Raw genomic sequence first — 19,652 nt, forward strand, 5'->3', positions numbered from 1 at the left:
TTTCTAATAATATTCCAGCTCGAAATGCGAACACAGAACAACTTGTAGAAGCTTACAAGAACAGCTGTACGGAATGGAAGGTGAAGCCCATTCCAAAAGTGCTACAGCAGTTGTATGTAAGTATTGACAATTTAAATTTTGTAAATTTTTCTTTCATTTTGTTTCCAGAGTTTAACATGTTGCCATTTCCTGTACTAGAAATGAATATAATGTCTATGTATAGGTTCACGAAAACCCCTGTTACCTCATTCAAGTTATTTACGATCTTATGTCCTGGAACAGAATAAATTTTACATGTTTGATATAAATTGTACATTTTTTGTCTCTTCTATCATATTTGCTCTACTGTGCAATCACCTTTCTATGTTCCTAATGGTATAAATTGCTGTATGTCAATGGAATAGTTATCAAAACAAACAAAACTAGTGTACACAGTCATTGGTGTGTCTATGTTCATGGCATAATACTAGTAAATATGTGCATTCAGCTGAACAGCTCATTAAATGTGGTTGATTTAAACTGTTCTAATCAGGTATCAATCTTGAGATGCGCATTGAAAACCAGTCGGCAACTTGGCTGGCAATGTAACTGTTCAGAACAATATGATAGTGACAGTAAGTATGGTCTGTCGTATATGTATGGTCAAATTAAGTCGTACATACTGTGAATGTAGGTTTTGGTTTACGTACACTTGTATTAAGATATGCTTTAATGAGAGATAATACTGCATTTGTATTAACTTGAGTGGCTATTCATAAATACAGTATTTGGTCTATTCTACTCACCCCTCCTCACAGTCTTTAATCTATAAATACAGATTATCACAACCATGTTTTGTGCAATTATAAATGAGTAAGTCTTCTAGACCTCCGAATTCTCCACACAAATTTTATGTAAATTTTACGTACTATGTGATTATAGCCAGCCATAACTAGCTGTTTTGACACCTACTACCGAGTACATGCCCTCTTACAAATCTTTTTTCTTGAATAACAAGATGCAAGTATACTAAAGTACCAAGTAATGTATGTCAGTTTTTAAGGCTATTAATTATATAATTCTTTGAACCAAATAATTAGAGGTTATTTGTGACTAATATCAGATATAATGTGTGGTACTGTGAGAAGTAATGTTGCTTCAAGCTATATCACATGTTATCCTTGGCATTAGCCATGAAAAACCTCTTTATCATATGAGCAACTACATCAGTGCAAAAATTGTGACACTGACCACAAGTAACGAGAGGTGGCAGAGAAAATGGCAAAGAACACAGTACGCATATTTTTGGATGCATCCAATATTTGATGTGATGGATTACTCGAGAGTATCTAACAATATGCTAAAGGCTGAATTGTTAACTCAAAAAATGTCTAAAACTATCCGATGTTAATGATTTTGAGTAAATTTGTAAACAATGTGAGCATAACCTAAATATCAAAATTAGTGAATTAAATTGATTAAGTTTGCTGCTTTAAAAGTTTTAAAATAAACAAAACATTATTCTACTGTTTCCACTTTTAGTGTTGGTACTATGCTGAAAACGAGTGAAATATCTATACTTGGACCATCACTTTCATTGTCTATATTGATAATGATCATGAAGGTCAAAAAATAATACCAGGTCAAAAGATATCACTTGATGTGGATCAAATATCGCATATTATTACCACAGCTAAAACTATAGGACATGGTGGATACCACAGCTGTTTTCATGATAATTGATATGAGTTATAGTCCTCATTTCTTAAAAACCCGAATATAAAAATAGTTTGACCAGTATTGGGGTAATTTCCCTGCAAATTTTGGGTAGACTACCATATTTAGAACTTACAATGTAGTCAGCAAAATTCCACTTGATATTCATCAGTATGTACAGTATATGACTGTTAAAATTAGACAGCCAGACACAATGGCAAGGAGACATTTAATGAAATGAGAGAAACCATGCACAATTATGTACTATGTTGGGCATGTTGATATTTATATTGGGATACTTGAGATTTGTCCTTGGATAAATATTGACATACATGTTTGATGCTATTTAACTTGTTCTTCAAAATTGATGTCTTTACCCAACCTTTGCTCACCCAATTGATTTGTGCACTGGGGCAAAACTCAATGATTTGTGGGAACATTATTACCTTGGATCAATATACATAACAAAAGGTTTGTAGAATAAATACAGTATTCCAAGGACAAACTATCTGATTTCCTGGCACAGTTGCAGTCAGTGAATAATCAATCCATCCTGTGAAGCCTAACAAATGGGTATATATGAATTGTGCATAGATTTTATTCGAAAAAAAAAAAGATGCAAAATCTGACCACCATAGTCATTTAACCATTGTTTTCAATTTCATTATGTGTTGTGAATTTACTATTATTTGTATGACAGTAATGACTCCAGTGAATCTGGTCAATGCTTTCAATAGAAAGAGACGATGATCTGTAATCATGAGTAATGATGATGAAATCACTTGATGTTACTGTGTGTTTTTACTGCTGGGAGCTGTGTTTAATATTTGCCCTGGTGGTTTACATATTTATCACTGAAATTGCATCTGTTATTGTTACCATCTATGTTTTTATCCTCACATTTCCGGGTATTCCGGGTGTTTGTCTTATTTTTGTCATTGGTCTGTAGTCTATAAAATACTTGAAGTGTCTCTGAATTAAGAAATACCTGTAATGCCGTTAATTGAACTAACTACTAAGTATTAGTAGCTATACATAACTAATAATAACACTGCGATTGCTATAGCTCACTACCCTTGTAAAGAAAGTAGATGAAGTTTTGCAAGGGAGATAATTAAAAACCAAGAAGAGTTAGCAGTATAATATGATTTTACAAAGCACTCAAGACAAACTGATATTAGGTATCATAAATATTGAAGAGGTACTGGGATTGCATTTCATATTGTAAATGCTAAAGTTGTCTTTCTTCATACATATGTTTACAATATAGACATGTTATAATTTGAAAGGGCAAATGGTTTCCAATATTGTCACCTGTTAGAGTATGGAGCCCATGGAATGATTGCTTGAATGAAGAACTTCAAAATAGTCAAGTGTTTCCTTGGCAATTTTAATCAGTATAAGCCATCTTTATCATTGTTTGCCTTGAAATTGGGTGCTCTCAGAATGTGAAGTGAAAACCCCTGTAGGTATTGCTGTACACTGGAAAGGATGCTACAGTGTACAGGTTGGGATTAAATTAGAAAATGCTCTTATTAGGTTACCAGGCTATGGGAATGCTTTTTCTTTAAGTAGATTACATTGTAAGGTTACTTTTATCACACAGTCTAGTCTCTATTACTTTGTTGAAATGTGAACGACTGTAATGCAGGAACTAATGTATTATAATTCTGATTACTCTTATAGCAAATTGTAAGTGACATTTAGATTTTCAGTGACTGACCTTATGAGATTAGGCTGCAGTTAATTAATTAGTATAGGTGACAGACAGTTTTCATGTAACAGCCAGATTTCTCAGTAATGCTAGCATTTTTTCTCTCGCAAGGTTTAAAGCACCATAGTTGTCATTCTGCACATTTCTAGATTTTTTGATCAACAATAATTATACCAAAACTTCATTGTTTTGTTTTTTTCAAAAACAAAATGGCAACAAATAGAATAGTAACAGAATGTCATGAGGCAGTGATGAGGAGAATTATCAGCAATGATGTGAGCAAAGTTAGCATAGCACAAGACATCCAACCAAGTTCAATAACAGGTCACCGAAGAGGGCTTGGGTTACTGGGTATGCTAATTCCAGTTGGCCTTCAGGGCAATGTATTGTGGGAAATGATTTCATTTTTTGTCAGACATTCATAATGCAACAACTGGTGCTTTTAATTTATTTAGAGCCAAACATACATAATTGTACCACTGTCCATTAACTAAATATTCAGTATTCTTATCAACACAATTTTGAAATAAGCTGTTTTCACTATTTTGTGAATGCTTGAGTTTGGAACTACCTGTCCTTGTAATGCATTTATATGAATTTATAATCTACAATATAAAATAGGATTGGATAGGACTATAAGATTGAATTTCATAGTATGGAGAAGATAAAATGTTGATCTTTCCATTATTTGTAGTAAATAGTGCAGGAGCTATGAAACACCTATGTAACCAGGAATACTATTTTGCTCACATCCTGCAATTTGTTTGAATTTGACTATTGTGTCAAATGATGTATATTGCTTACTTGTGTGGAAAGTTATCTTATTATTATTACTCATTTGTGCAATAGACTAATTAACTAGTCATTTGCATATTTGATGAATTTATTATTATTTATATCTCTTGAACTGTTATATAACCATTCTGAATTATTTATTTGATTAATTCAGCAATAATAAGCTTGTTAGAAATATGCGTCTCCTGCTGTAGATATGCTTTTGATGGTCTCTAATTTTGTCTTGTACAATACAATGATTGCAGAACACCTACATCTAATACCTACACCCACGCTGCAGTTTATACAGCATTAAATTATAGCAGTTGAAACATGGTTAATATGGTATATCATACTATTACCGCCCGGTACCTATTACTAGAGTGTCATTAGTCATAATCACAGGGTAGCTGAATGGCATGGAAACTGATTCATGTGGCTAGTGTAGACTTGAACATTTAATTGTCATTTACATTCATTCCTTAGATGATCTGTCATTTTAAACAGTTTCAGCTCAATTATCATACCTTGCATAATAGATGTCAGTGATTTGCACGTTATATACTGTTGAGTTTAAAAAGTCATTAATTGCTGTATTTATCATGGTTAACATATTTTACAAGTCAATTCATGGTTTCTATCACCTCAGGAATTAATTATTCATAAACAAAACCACTGCTTGATTTTCTGCCTTGTGTAAATTACAGGTATAAAATGGATGATCACACTCTCCCCACATTTGTGTTTGCTATTAATCAAGATAGTTATAATTTTAATGTTTACGGAGAAAGAAATTCTTTTACTCCTTGCTTCAAATTTGAATAAATAGGGGAGTATCTCATAGTTTTTTACTTTATATGTATCAAATAAAATATTGGCTCTATGGGGTATAGTACATATTCCCAAAATGCAGTTATTAAATTCCTGACTTTTTTCTCTTTATATAGCTTTTAACATTCCATGAAATACACACATGTCAGTTAGATGGAATGTTGTCTGAAGCATCTTATGTGAAATGATTATTTTAAATTTGCAATTACTCATGAATATGAGCTGTGTAGCTGTTTTTATGCATTCACCAATATGCATTTGAACTTGCACACTTGTATGGACCCTAAAAAAAATGTATCCCAGTCTGTTTTTAAAATGCGAAAAAAAACACAATTTCTACCCGCTCCCCCATATATGGGCGTGTGTTACAAGGTCAGTGAGAGTGAAACCCACTCAGATAAAGCCTGTCAGAATTTTGAGCATTTTGTAGAGGTTTTAATAGCTAAGCTAACCTAATTCTTATTTTTTTTAATTTAATTTTTGCTTTAGACATCAAAATTCAGTGTTTTGTATATTCACTCTATGCTGTAAATATTATAAGTTTATCTGAACAATGTTTTTGATTAAAGCATAAATATAAGTAGGTAAGAACACCTGTTAGTTGATGTTTGGCATATTATTCTTGTACAAGGTTGGGAGATCATGAATATCGATTGTTAACATTCTATTTTGCATAATGAATGAATGATTGATGAATACACTTTTCATCAGTAAATGCATTTCATGGTTAGATATTGATCTGAATTATTTGTCTATTCATAATACATGTACGTGTTTGAGCAGTTGGGTTTGTTTCCTTACAAATGAATCATTTCTTAGAATCTCTTTCGCTTTCTATTTTACTTTCACAGAAGGTCACATATCTGTGGATGGTTCATGTACCATGTATGTTGGGTCCTTGTTTGTTATTCGTTTTATTATTGGGTAAATTTCTAATATAAACACACTTGTATTTTAGACTACTAGATGTGTGTTTTTGTAGTACACCAGTAAACGTGATGGAACTTGTATATTAATTTCAAAATCTCCAATCTTTCACTCGTTTTCCTGATCTGCACATATAGGATAATCACAAACAAAATTGAGGTGTTTCATCTAACCCAATTTTCTCCACTAAGCAGAAACCATTATTTAAAAAAAATTCTGATTTTAATATTCCCTAGACTACCATTTGACTGATACGGAAACACTCATCCTTGGTGACAGCAGCACACATGTTTTAAATGTCAAGATTATATACGAGTCAACAGCCAATCCAATTTTAATTCACTCTCTTTTACATAGACAGAGTTTTGAAATCTATTTTTGTTGGAGCTTAAGCTCTCTTAATGCATTATCCATTAATTTTTGCATTTTTGTGAGAGTATTATAAACTGTCATTTACAGAGCAGCTATCCTGACTTAAACACTTAATTTAAACTCACCTGTTCAAAAATTCAACATTTAATAAAAATTGTTTCCTTCTTTTTGTGTGCAAGTGTTTGCCTAATTACTCTGCCAATGTCTGTGAATTGCTGAGAACTCAAGAAAACGAAAGGAATGAATGTGCAACTGTGAATATGAATACATGTAGGTAGAGGGAAAACATGTATTTTGAGATTGAAAATCATTGTGTGAATATTAAAAAGTTGAATTAGATAAATTCTATTGTTAATGTGGGCGGCTAATTTTCTACAAATCAATTTTTAATAATTTCGATAGTATATCAGTGGATTCATTTCCTTATTGCTTTTTCTTTCGTAGGTTTTCGGAAATTGTATTGTGATTGATTTTCCGAAACTGGATTATTACATAAAGCATTTTTGAAATGAGTTTTAAATTTTAACATTACAATCATAGCGGAAGTACAATGTTTTAACCTGAAGGAAATTATTCTGGAATGATGAGTGTCGGTAGTAATATTCATGTACATGTAGATTTCACCTAGCAAATGATAGCTGAGTACATTGAAGTATGGTAAATATCAGTATTTACTCATGACATCAATCTAGTAATGCTGTATTCGTACATGGTGTTACATTGCAATTGTCCAAAGTGGATCTCTATGTGAAGGATTACAGTGCATGCACCACAGCAGCTGATGCAGCTGACTTGAATTTTTATATGACCAAAAAGCATGACGTAATAACAGGCAGTTATCGTTTTTTTCCTTTATCAAATGTAAAAAAAAAAATTATTCTAATAATTTGTTTTTATGTTTTGAATTTGATTGTTATAAAATGTTACTAAGCCTGCATGACCACCTTACAAGATATACCGATACTTAAACAGTTTAATTTTCACGATTTGATGATTTTGTGGCCTTTCTGATAACAAAATTTCAGTAAAGTCACATGTTGTGAGACTGCAGGAAAATCTTCACTGCTTTTCACAGATTCCCCAAATTTGCAAAGATTGTCTTAAAGCATTTTAGAGTACACTGTAAGCATTTCATTGAGTGTGTGCTATGGTGATCTATGTGATATGTGTTAGGCTTGGGTTGACTTTGAGAGGGTCTCTCGCAGTCTATCAGTCTGTCTTCCAAGGGGTCTCTTCTAAATGCTCATCAGGATTCAAACTTCTATGATACTCTGCAGTCCTGAATAGTTCAATTTTCTTGATGAGTAATTATGCTGACTAGCTAGTAGTGAAGTCATACTAAGGCTATTCCTTGGCAACCCTACTCTCAAATCTCAAATAATAGGAATCAATGCATTATAAAGATAGGTTTATGTGTACTTGTTTCGTATGGCTTCATAGCAATCTAGAATTGACAAGTTTGCCATGTACTGGTTGTGCATCAAGACAGTTGCCTTTAATGCATTCATTGAGTTCAAGCTCGGTTTAGGGACTAAAACTGTAGCCAATATGTATATGTAGAATTTGTATTTCAGTGCATATGTATTTCACATGTAGTTTACTTTAGATACAACATTGTATAGGTGTTGTACTGGAGTAGTTGAATTTACATGTCTGTGTGTCCTTGATAGAAATGTTGAATCATCACAAAATTGCTTTTCCTTCTTACATTAAAAAAAATACTCTCTCAGGGACTATTTTGTCATTTCAGTTGAGGTAACATTGCACTGCACAGAAAAGCTCAAATCACAGAGTAATTTGCCTATGGGTCATATGCAGTCTTATAGCCAATGCTCATGTATTAGTTTACCTGCTCCCATGGGCTTGTCCATATTTATTGAAATTCAAATTGCTTCTAATATTTCTTTTCTCATCAGTTTTTAAATATACTTCTCTCTTTCACTTGTATCGGTAATTATGTTCCAGTAGTGATACGGCAATGATTACCCTTCTAGATTTCATTTTCACATGAATATTAGTTATAAAACAATCACATGTCATTTGTCAGTTTCTCTGATTCATACCACTTGATTTGTTAATTAAATAATGATGAATCTCCCACAGTGCCATATTGGATTGAACACATTATTGTGTCTACACCCTTCTTCAAATTAAATAGGAATCTGTGAAGGATTCATTATTGTTATAAATCACCATCTTTAGAATTACACAAATTCAGTTAAATTTAGGGGCTTTTTGTTGAAATGAATTTATTTGCAAATAGAGGTTTACATTATCGAGTGATAATGTAAAACTATGACGTCAAAAAAACCCCTAATTGTGATAGTGGTAACATGTGATAATGATATAATCTATTATATTATATGGCTTTGACCAAATGGTCTAGTGCAGTTTAACCAATCGGTGTGTACTCTATTTTGTATTATAATAAGAATGATGCTTTGTTTACTATGTAACTGACTCTATAAATGGTGTAAATCATTAATAAACTTGAAGTCCTTGCATTCATTGTATTGAGTTACCGTAATATAATAAGGCCATGGTTTATTACAGGTACTAAAATAAACCAATATTTTTATCAATCTCCTGTGCAACATTGCAATTTTCCTAGGAACATTAATTGCAGCATACTTTGTTTTGACTTTAGCATTTACAATTCTAACAAGCTGACGCTCCTGAATACAACTTTTTTTCATAAAGTAGTGGATGAAATGGGATTCAAAAGAATTGCGTGAAATAATAGTGAATTACTGAATCTCACTTGTAGCATTCTAGGTTGAACACAATTTATAATTGTTTAATTACAAACTTAAAATTTGATTTCAAATTTGAGAATCCCTGTCAAATGTATTTCTCTTTTCAATGGTCGAAGGCAAAATCATTACTAACGCTGTTGACAATTTTCCTAGGCATATTAAAATGTTATAAGGGAGATTGATCAATTTATTTCAACGTCTACTATAATGCTTCACTTGAACCAAGGTTCTCAGAGCATAATTAAAAAATGATAAGCAATAAAATATATGAATTACCATAACAATGAATACGCAGATGTTAATATGACATTATTATGCAAATTAGTCACAATGCTTTAATATTTTGCTGGGGAGTACAATGTTGCAGTACAGCACGAAACGTATAGGTTGTATCTGTATTTTGTGGTATCTTTTATCACGGTTATTAAACTGTGCTGCTATTGTGTTCATATTAGAGGGAAGGTAGGTAAGTAGGTATAGGTAGTCTATGAATAGAATAAAAAAAATAATCTGTATTACTTCACTCACTTTTTATTTGCATTAAATAACATGTCAGTATTAAATATCTACTTGTATCTAAATTTGATTGATAAAATTTGTAGAATTCTACGGACCATTATTAAATGAAGCTATTTGTACATTGTGATGGATTAGCTGCCTACTTTCTTGCAACCTTTTTTCATCCTTACACAATATGAAATTAAGTATGTAATAAAAGAATTGCACTCTGGGAGCGCCAGCATGTTGTAGTGCTTTGTTATTTACCTGTAAATAATATTTTATCTTCAATAACATTTTGAGGGAGGTCATTCATCCTTCACATGTGAGCTATCATCAACACAAAGTTGATTTCTTCTTTAATACTTTAGTAAAATCCCTGAATGGATATTGATTATGCTTGGTCTGCTTGCTGCCTGAGGCAGTATCTGAATTCCAAATTCCTTTTTGGTTCAGTTTTCCAGTGGTTGGCATGCATAATACTTGCCTCTTCCATCTTTACCAATGAATAGTTGATTAGGATTTTCTTCTTTCAATTTGTCCGTACTGCAATGCTGCAACACAAGTTTCAAATCAGAATGGCGTCCGGAAAAGGACTTCCACTTTCAAATTCTATGGCTCTATTATGAGAATTATTAGTTCCATTATATCGTTTTAGCAATGAGTTCAGTCAATACTCTTACTTTCTCCTATTAATGTTCATCATTACCTATTAAATGTGATTTGATCACGGGTAAAATATGTATGGAACATGTTCATTATGATGTATGATTAAAAGCACTCCTGGATTATTCAACAGAAATTTTAAATTTGTGGTGATGCAGCTGTGCTGCTCCTCATCCGCTGACCTTTATACTGCCATTATTCATGCTCCACTACCTCTCCCACTGTCACCTTTTCCACTACCTCTCCCACTGTCGCCACCTCTACTGCCTTTGCCTGCTGTCACATCCTCTTCTGTCTTTCCCTGCTTTCACCTCCTCTACTGCCTTTCCTTGCTTTCACCTCCTCTACTGCCTTTCCCTGCTTTCACCACTACCTCTCCCCTTGTTCCCACCTCCACTGCCATCCCCACTGCCGCCTCTTCCACTACTTTCCCTACTGTCGCCTCCTTCACTGCCTTTCCTACTGTCACCTCTTTCACTACTTTTCCTACTGTCACCTCCTTCACTGCCTTTCCTACTGTCACCTCCTTCACTGCCTTTCCTCCTGTCGCCTCCTCCACTGCTTTTCCTACTGTCGCCTCCTCTACTGCAATTCCCACTGCTGCCTCCTCTACTGCAATTCCCACTGCTGCCTCTTCCACTACTTTCCCGACTGTCACCTCCTTCACTGCCTTTCCTACTGTCACCTTCTTCACTGCTTCCTTTCTGTCACCTCTTCCACTACTTTCCTTACTGTCTCCTCCTTCACTGCTTTTCCTACTGCCACCTCCTTCACTGCCTTTCCTACTGTCACCTCCTCCACTGCCTTTCCAACTGTCACCTCCTTCATTGCTTCCCTACTGTCATCTCCTTCACTGCCTTTCCTACTGTCATCTCCTTCATTGCTTCCCTTCTGTCGCCTCCTTCACTGCCTTTCCTACTGTCACCTCCTTCACTGCCTTTCCTCCTGTCGCCTCCTCCACTGCTTTCCCTACTGTTGCCTCTTCTACTGTAATCCCACTGCTGCCTCTTCTACTGTAATCCCCACTGCTGCCTCTTCCACTATTTTCTCTACTGTCATCTCCTTCATTACTTCCCTGCTGTCGCCTCCTACACTGCTTTCCCTACTGTCACCTTCTTCACTGCCTTTCCCTACTGTCACCTTCTTCACTGCCTTTCCCTACTGTCACCTTCTTCACTGCCTTTCCCTACTGTCACCTTCTTCACTGCCTTTCCCTACTGTCACCTCCTCTACTGCTTTCCCTACTGTTACCTCCTTCACTGCTTCCCCGTTGTCGCCTCCTCCACTAATTCTCCCGCTGTTGCCTTCTCTAATGCCTTCCCTGCTGTCACCTCCTCTTCTTCCTCCTCCTCCATTTTGAAACAATATTTCTCAACCAAAACTTCTCTAAATTTAGTTTATATTTAGATTGTTTTTAATTGAGTAATTAAAGTAGCAACAAGAAAGACTGCTCAGTATTCCTGACCCCTGGTCTTTGATAAATTTTTTGTTTAACCTTGCATGGAAACTGACTGCGGTGTCTTTTTATCTGCTACATTATCATCTGTTGTATTGACTGAATAGAAAAAAGCCATTTACTGTTACATTTATATAGGAGCTACAGATATCTACTGTATAACATATGTTGAATTACCGGGGTAGCTGTCGTTTGTTGTTTTTTGTGAATTCAGCTTTATTCTTCATTTACCCTGCATTATAAATCTGCTAAATTTCCATTTATTTTGAATAATCCTGGTTTAAACAAAGGTTTTGTTTTGCCGCATCTGTAATTAGCAAGAATAAGGTTTACTTCAGCTAATTTACCTTTAAAAAACAAGCCAATAAAAAGGCATTTATTCATAGCATTTTAATTTCATGACAGTAATTTTAATGCATACATGTATTTTTAAGTTTTGCAGCAGATAAGAGTCTTCTTGCTGCATTTAAGGAGTCATTTTTATTTCTCAGCATATTAGAGAGACTATTCACCATTTTGCATTGCATTAGGAAGTGAAATGTCTATTTTGCAGCATACATGTACAAAGAAGTCAAATTTTCATTTTCCAGTATAATAGGGAGTCAAATTTCTGTTTTGCTCCATATTAGGATGTCAAATTTTTTCTTTGCAGCAGTTAAGGGAGCAATTTTTTTACTCCTGTGTGCGAAGCTCACAATGGGAGTCTTTGCAGTTAGTGTGTCTGTATGTGTATATGTATGTATGTATGTGTGTTCACTGATATCTCAAAAACCATATGTGATCATTGCTGTGTCCTGTGTAAGTAACTGTATTAAAGTCGCTTTTTGATTAATATGGCTACCATATGTATGTTATTATAAACATTGTCTCCTATTCATATTAACATGTGTGCTATATAATAGCTGATTTTCAAAATTTATATTTGTTCATTTCGATGAATATTTTTGTCATTTTTGGTAAAAAGTGATACTTTCAACTTCTTGTTGAAAACCGCAAGTCAGATTGCTAAAGGACGACGTCAAAAGATTGATGTCAGATAAAAAACTTATTTGCTTTAGTTTGGGGGTGGGGGGTTTTGACCTCAAAAAGTTTCCATCCTACAAAAACGATTTTATTTTTTAATGAAGTCAAACAAATTTTTGAGTACTTGTAGTTCGCTTTTTTCTATCCAATCATGGAAAATGAAAAAAAACACATCCAAGACGAGAAAATGGTTTGGTCAGAGTGTAAATATGTGCGTCAAATGAGATCAATTTCAGGGCATGGACTTAGAGCATGCGCAGAACCCACGAAAGTCGTTGGCGCATGTGTATATTCCCCCTTTTTACATCCACACAACAACCAACTGCTCTGCCATACTACTGTCCGATTATCAATTTGTATTTAATGGTAAATGTAGTGTGACGCCATGATCAATATTTATCAATTAAGTTTCAGTGGGGGGGGGGGACTAAAGGAATTAAGTTTTTTTATCCTATATTGAACTTTTAATGTTGTCTCTAACAGCGGAGCTACATTCATGATTGTGTCTCAGCCTAGAGGCTGCTTCAGCTTTTTCTTGGCTAATAACATTATTTTTATGTTAGTAGTTAACATACATGTACTTTTACAAATTGATCATTTGTCTAGTTACTACCGTAACAACTCAATGCACTGAAAAATCAATGATAGATTTCACAATTTTGTTGATTTATTATTGTACTTGCTTCTCTTACAGGCAGTTGATGATTTCACTCAACGTGCAGAATCTTTCATTTTAAAAGGTATTTATGTATTTATTTTTTTACCTTGTCCATATCATGAGGGGGAAATATCTGTCATTGTTAGTCCCTGTTCGGACGAAGTCCGAAAACGGGGACTACTAATTTGGGTTCGTTTCGTCCATCCGTCCGTTCATACGTCTGTATGTACGTCTGGAGCTATATCTCGGACACCCCATGACGAATTTCATTCAAACTTTACATGAAGACAATACATAATATCTTACATATGCACGTCAAGTTATTTTATGATCGGAGAAAAAATGGCCGACTGGTGGCCATTTTGGATGTAAAATTTGCTATTTCTGATACCTGAACATATCAGCAGCAGTTTCACGAAGATGACTGGGTCGATTTGGATCAATGTTGGTATAATACATATTGGGTTGTAGGTGCACGTCATTTTTAGTCCCCGTTCGGACGAAGTCCGAAAACGGGGACTTATGATTCGATCTCCGTCCGTCCGTCTGTGCGTCCGTGTGTCCTTGCGTCCATGCGTCCGTCCAGAGTTATATCTCAGAATCCCTTGGACCGATTCTGTTCATTCTTTGCATGTGCCTAGTACTTTATGTGGGACATATGCACATGCAGTGGTTTAGCGATTAGATTCAAAATGGCCGACTGGCAGCCATCTTGTTTTTTGAAAATGTTTGGACATGCTTTGTCAGTTGTCATTCAAACTTGGTACATAGATTATACATGTTAGGATACATGTCCATGGCGATTTATTTTGCAATTGGATCAAAGATGGTCGACTGGCAGGCATCTTGTTTTTTGTTTTTTTATGCAGTATCTTGGATGTGCTCTGTCAGTTTTCATTCAAATTTGGCACATACATGTACTTTATACATGTTAGGATGCATGTCCATGACAATTTGTTTCAAAATCTGGTCAAGGATGGCCGATTGACAGCCATCCGACTTTTTGGCCTTACTGCTATATTTCCACAATTTATGTACACATACATCATACATATCAGTGTGTTTCATAATCAGATCAAAGATGGTCGAATAACGGCTGTTTTTATTTTTGGCCATATTACTACTACACGGAACATGCGTTTTACAATCTGTTGTATGCGCCACTTGGAACTCAAGTTTCAAGGACACGCTTGCAACAACCCCTCAGCTTTAATATGACGAGCACAAAGAGAACTTTCAAACATTTAACGGGGACTGTGTCATTTTCATTGACTTGTTTTTTTGTGATTCGAACAAATATGGCCAACTGGCGGCCATCTTGTTTTTCATGGTACCCATACTACTTTCTCTTGAATTTTGTACAAAGATATATACCAAGAGATACATCTGCACCAACATGATTTTTGTGATTCAATTCAATATGGCCTGCCAATGCCCAATTTTCATGTAAAAGTGCTAAATCGTCCGGAGCTGTTTCTCAGAGATGACTAGGCCAATTTGGATCAAAGTTGGTATGATGATCATACATATTGGGTTATAGTTGCATGTCATATTTTTTCTGTGATTCAAACTAATATGGCTGACTGGTGGCCATTTTGTTTTTCATGATACCCATGCTTACTTTCCCATGAATGCAATGAACATTTCTGTTTGAATTTTGTACAAAGACAGTATACCATTAGATACATCAACATGAATATTATTTTTGTAATTTGATTCAATATGACTGCCCAATTTTTTACAAATCCATCTCCTATTAATGGTTTCAATCTAATTTCAATGACTTCATCAGCATCAAATTGATATTTCGGATCACAAAATTTTGGACGGGGACTGTGTCATTAACAATGACTTGTTGTCAGTAACTTTATTGTGAAACTTTTTCTCATGGTTACACTAACTCAAAATGTTTCTATCCAATTTCTTTCAAACTTGGATATAATATTAACCGGTTTGAGATACCAGCCAAATTTGATTTTGGTTTGTGTTTTATGTACCTTTTTTAGGATACTGATTAACTTTCAAGTAATGGGGTATAATTTGGCTGAAATAAAACACACATGGACCGAATGAAGACATTTATAATGCTGATAATGAGAACCACTCTTAGCAATATGTTCTCCAAGATTTGTCAATTACTGGGTATATCAAAAAAAGTGACAAATGTTGTTTCCTGCCTTTTTCAAATCTGACCAATATTTTATTTTGCGAATGTGACGTTATTACGAAGATACCACAAAACTATGCACTTCAATTGATACTCATGCGATACTTTGCAATGTCATAATAACTTGTTATTATACATCTTTTCCTCCCAGGGATACATCATGGGATTGGGAATGTCAAAAACCAAAAAAAGTTTAGAACAGATTTAGCGAACTTCTTTGTGTGGGGTCCGGTCAAACTTTGCGCTGGAGGCTGCCATGTTTTTTTTTCCATGTTTTAGGGGAAGCTTATTCGAGTGATCATTCCATCTTTGGAATTTGCATATACAAATATGGTACCCAGTGCAATACCAAAAAATTACGGCACGCTATAATTTATGACGTTAGGATGAAAGATGTATAATAATATATATTACTGCACTATAATTTAAAATCCATGTTATATTATTTTATAAGTACATGTAGATTTATTTAATTGAGGAACAGGTTGGCTTGTATTTTGTTTTGATATGTAGCTGTCATTTTATTCTGATACATATATGCTCTGGGATAAAGCAGAGACCTGATTATTGTTTGGTTGAAATCCTGTGCATATTAATTACCTAATTTGCATATTAATGAGCCAATTTTAAGCCTTATCCTAAACTGTAATTTAAGTCCAGTACTGTACGAAAGATTTTAATGAATCTTGATACCTAGATGCTCTAGGATAATGGGCAGACTTGATGGTAATGGTATTTACGAGGCACAACCAAGTTGCATTCAATGCAGCTAATGTAAGAACCATCAACAAAATATTAACATGTTGAATTTGATGATTTCTCTTGTCCTGCAGGTGAACGTCTTGATATAAGACACTGTGAAACCCTTGAAGATGTATTCAAGAGAGTCCAATTCAAAGTGATAGATTTGGAAAATGCTAACTTAGAAGATGAGGTAAAAATCATTAGTCTCGCAATTTTCAGCAACATTCTAAGTGCCATGTTATATTGTTTTAAATTACCCGCCTCACGTTTCTGAGCAGTAATAAAGTACAGTGAATATGCAAATTAATTAATGACTGCTGGGTTTTACGGTTCAGCACATTTCAACTTGGCGAGAGCTTTCCGCACCTATTTGATTGATTTCTGTTTTGTTTTATTTCAGAGTGCCATTGCTCTGTTTGATATGTTTGAATACTACGAGTCTACAAAGAAGCTCGTTCTTGCATCTAATAGAAATATTGGTCCTAGAGGATGGCAAGCTGCTGCTAGATACTTGAAAAGAGTAAGATATATGTCAGATGTATCTGTGAAAAAGTCTATTAGATTTTTGTTTGATTAAAAAAGCTAAGGGCAGATGTGTGCAATCGTGATTGTGATCATCCAAGCATGAGATAATGTACTCAAGATGGCACATTTGAATACTGATGAAAGATTGTGGATAGATAAAGAAGCCAAGATCCACATTGAGTGAAATGTTGATGTAATTGTAAAAGTAGCAGTAAGCATTCCTGTGATCTGATAAAAATGGTTCCTATAATTTCTTTGTGATGACACATGTTACATTAAGTGTCAGAAAAAGTCGTATTATGATTGTGTATTTTGTTCAGTTTTTATCTGGGCATTATTATTAAAGGAACCAATACTATGCTAGTAAATAGGGGCAAGATGGCCACCGCAATTAGTATGCTAATCTGAACCAAGCCGCTCACATCGTGGCAGGAGCTCCGGGAAATGTGCCATTGACGATGTTTAGAGATCAAGCTGTGATTCTGAATACATTTCTGGGGGGGCATGATTATTTACGCTAGTGATTACACTCATCTGGTTGGGCTTTTGATGTATAAATGTTCTTGTTTTCGACAAGTAAAAAATCCTGAGTTTAAAATGGCGGCTAATGTATGCAAAATGCCTGTCAATCACAGTTTGTGTAAAAGAGCATAATAAGCATTCATTTACTTAGTGGACAGAGGCGGAGTTAATTACTCATGACCATGTGGTGCAATCCATGGGATGGAGCGCTTCCGCTTTAGGAGGGGAAGCAAGATGAGTTTTAGTTGAGATTTGTTTCTTTTGTTTACTATCTATTTTATGTTTCAATCTACCTTCACATCCGCTTATTTACTGAACTAATTGGATTGAACTTGTGATTTGGGGGACTGAGAACAAAAGTTTGACCACATCTTGTTGTGTACACGAGCACATGAGAGAAAACGTGACAATATGCATGGGCAGAATGGGTCATCCGCTTATTTACTTCACTAATTGGATTGAACTTGTGATTTTGGGGACTGAGAACAAAATTTTGACCACATCTTGTTACGTACATGAGCACATGAGAGAAAAAGCGACAATATGCATGGACAGAATGGTTCACAATTTCTAACATAACTTTCTAACTGTGAATATTTTACAATGATTTGTGATTAGCTCAATTTAATTCTGTAAAGCTTTGATCGTTTTCAAGCTGACCTGAATCCAAATTTTAAATGTTTATGTAATCACTTTATGGGATTATTTACCAAGTAAATATATTTAAGTGATATAGAGGAGAACGTCCTCTCTCCTTTCTTCTTTTATTTCCTATTACCTTCTATGGTCTGTAAAACTGCAATTTTTACTACTAAAAATTGATGTCACTTAGCAATCAAGAGCATTCACTTTGACTCTCCCGTTTTCTGAAGCCCCGTGAAATGTTCACTGCTACAAAATTACGCGATTTCATTGATCTGTTTGCAGACTGAATCGTTGGAATGCCTTGATGTGAGGAATTGTAATGTTACAGAGTTATCTATGCCTGTAATAGGAAGATCTTTACGTGTTGGTACCACAGTCTCATCTTTACATCTTGAGAATTGTAACCTATCGGGAAGACCATTCTTTGTTTTAAGTGAGTGCTTCAAACACTAAGTATCTGGTTGTTGTTTTTTAGTAGCTGTGAAAAGGCCATATCACATTGCTATAACATTAAATTGACTGCATTTTTCTCGCATCAAATAATGTTACTGTTGAATGTAATGCTGGCTTGATATGCAATGCCACAGGTTACTGTAATTTTAATAGCATTCCATTGGAAATGTTTTACAAAAGTTGCTTTGACACACTGTCTTGCAAAATTAAAGCTGTTTACTATATTCCTTTTATGTTGTTCTTACACCTGTAGAATGTGAAACACAGTGTCATTTGATGCTGATCTTGAAACAAGAAAACAAGCGTCATTTCAGTGTTCAATTTTGTTGTTAATTCTCTTTGCTCGAAAAATCGCTGATTCTGGTTCAATGTTTTCTACTTTCAGTGTCATCATTAAAGATGAATCAGACGGTCAAGGATTTGTTTCTAGCTGATAACCGCCTTGTTCCCTCTGATGCCATCCAAATGTCAGCCATGTTGAAATTCAACTGGACAGTAAAATTAATTGATCTCAGGAACAACCATATTCAGGTATGTTCTCTCTTATATTAAACATCCAGTGAAGAAGTATCAGCTATACATCTTGAATAAGATTTTGGCACCATATTAAGTTAACAAACTAGCTACCTAATTGATCTAACCGGTAAGCCACAAAAAGCCGCTGAGAAAAAAAATAAGTCATGTGATTCTTACCCTCAATGAAATCTCAGAGACCATTTTCTTTTGCAGGACTGGTGAATATTATGTGATAGCAATGTGTAAAATTTGTTGTGTAATGTAAACCATTAGTTTTAGAGACTAATTGTGATTGTGGCTGGTTAGTATTTTCTTGTCCTTCCCCGATGCAACATGGATTGGTTTAGAATAGTGTGTGACCACTTTTCTGCACCAACAAGTCTGGCAGGATTTCCTCGGCCAAAACTTCATCAACAAGTAGTCAGTGAACATTTAGATCTAATCAAATATTTCTGCTCTCCAAACTGTGATGACAAAGCCAATGTTTTGATAAATTTTATATTTTATGAAGCATTATTCTTTGGTACATAAATTACATCAAGGGCGGGTAGTATTTTATGTGCTAATCGCCAAGTTTTTTAGCTCCGCTGTTGACTTTGTCGAGCGGAGCTTATCATATGAGTGATTGTCCGTCGTCGTTCGTGTCAATGTTTTACTTTTTCGACTTCTTCTTGAAAACTAAAAGCCTGAATGTGTTGATACTTGGTGTA

General features: G+C 34.7%; 1 protein-coding gene across 2 annotated transcripts in view; it reads left to right on the plus strand.

Moving 5' to 3' along the window:
* LOC102803534 (uncharacterized) overlaps window positions 1-19,652 on the plus strand; it is a 29,044-nt gene that overhangs the window by 458 nt on the left and 8,934 nt on the right. For both annotated transcript variants that reach the window (XM_078009603.2, XM_085494132.1), the window contains exons 2-7: window positions 19-116; window positions 13,407-13,452; window positions 16,371-16,471; window positions 16,682-16,801; window positions 18,256-18,406; window positions 18,812-18,957. In XM_078009603.2, coding sequence (XP_077865729.2) covers window positions 19-116; window positions 13,407-13,452; window positions 16,371-16,471; window positions 16,682-16,801; window positions 18,256-18,406; window positions 18,812-18,957 — 662 coding nt within the window. The remainder of the gene's footprint in view (window positions 1-18; window positions 117-13,406; window positions 13,453-16,370; window positions 16,472-16,681; window positions 16,802-18,255; window positions 18,407-18,811; window positions 18,958-19,652) is intronic.

The sequence above is a fragment of the Saccoglossus kowalevskii genome, chromosome 2 (assembly GCF_978046115.1).
Source record: "Saccoglossus kowalevskii chromosome 2, keSacKowa6.1, whole genome shotgun sequence".
Classification (NCBI taxonomy): domain Eukaryota; kingdom Metazoa; phylum Hemichordata; class Enteropneusta; family Harrimaniidae; genus Saccoglossus; species Saccoglossus kowalevskii.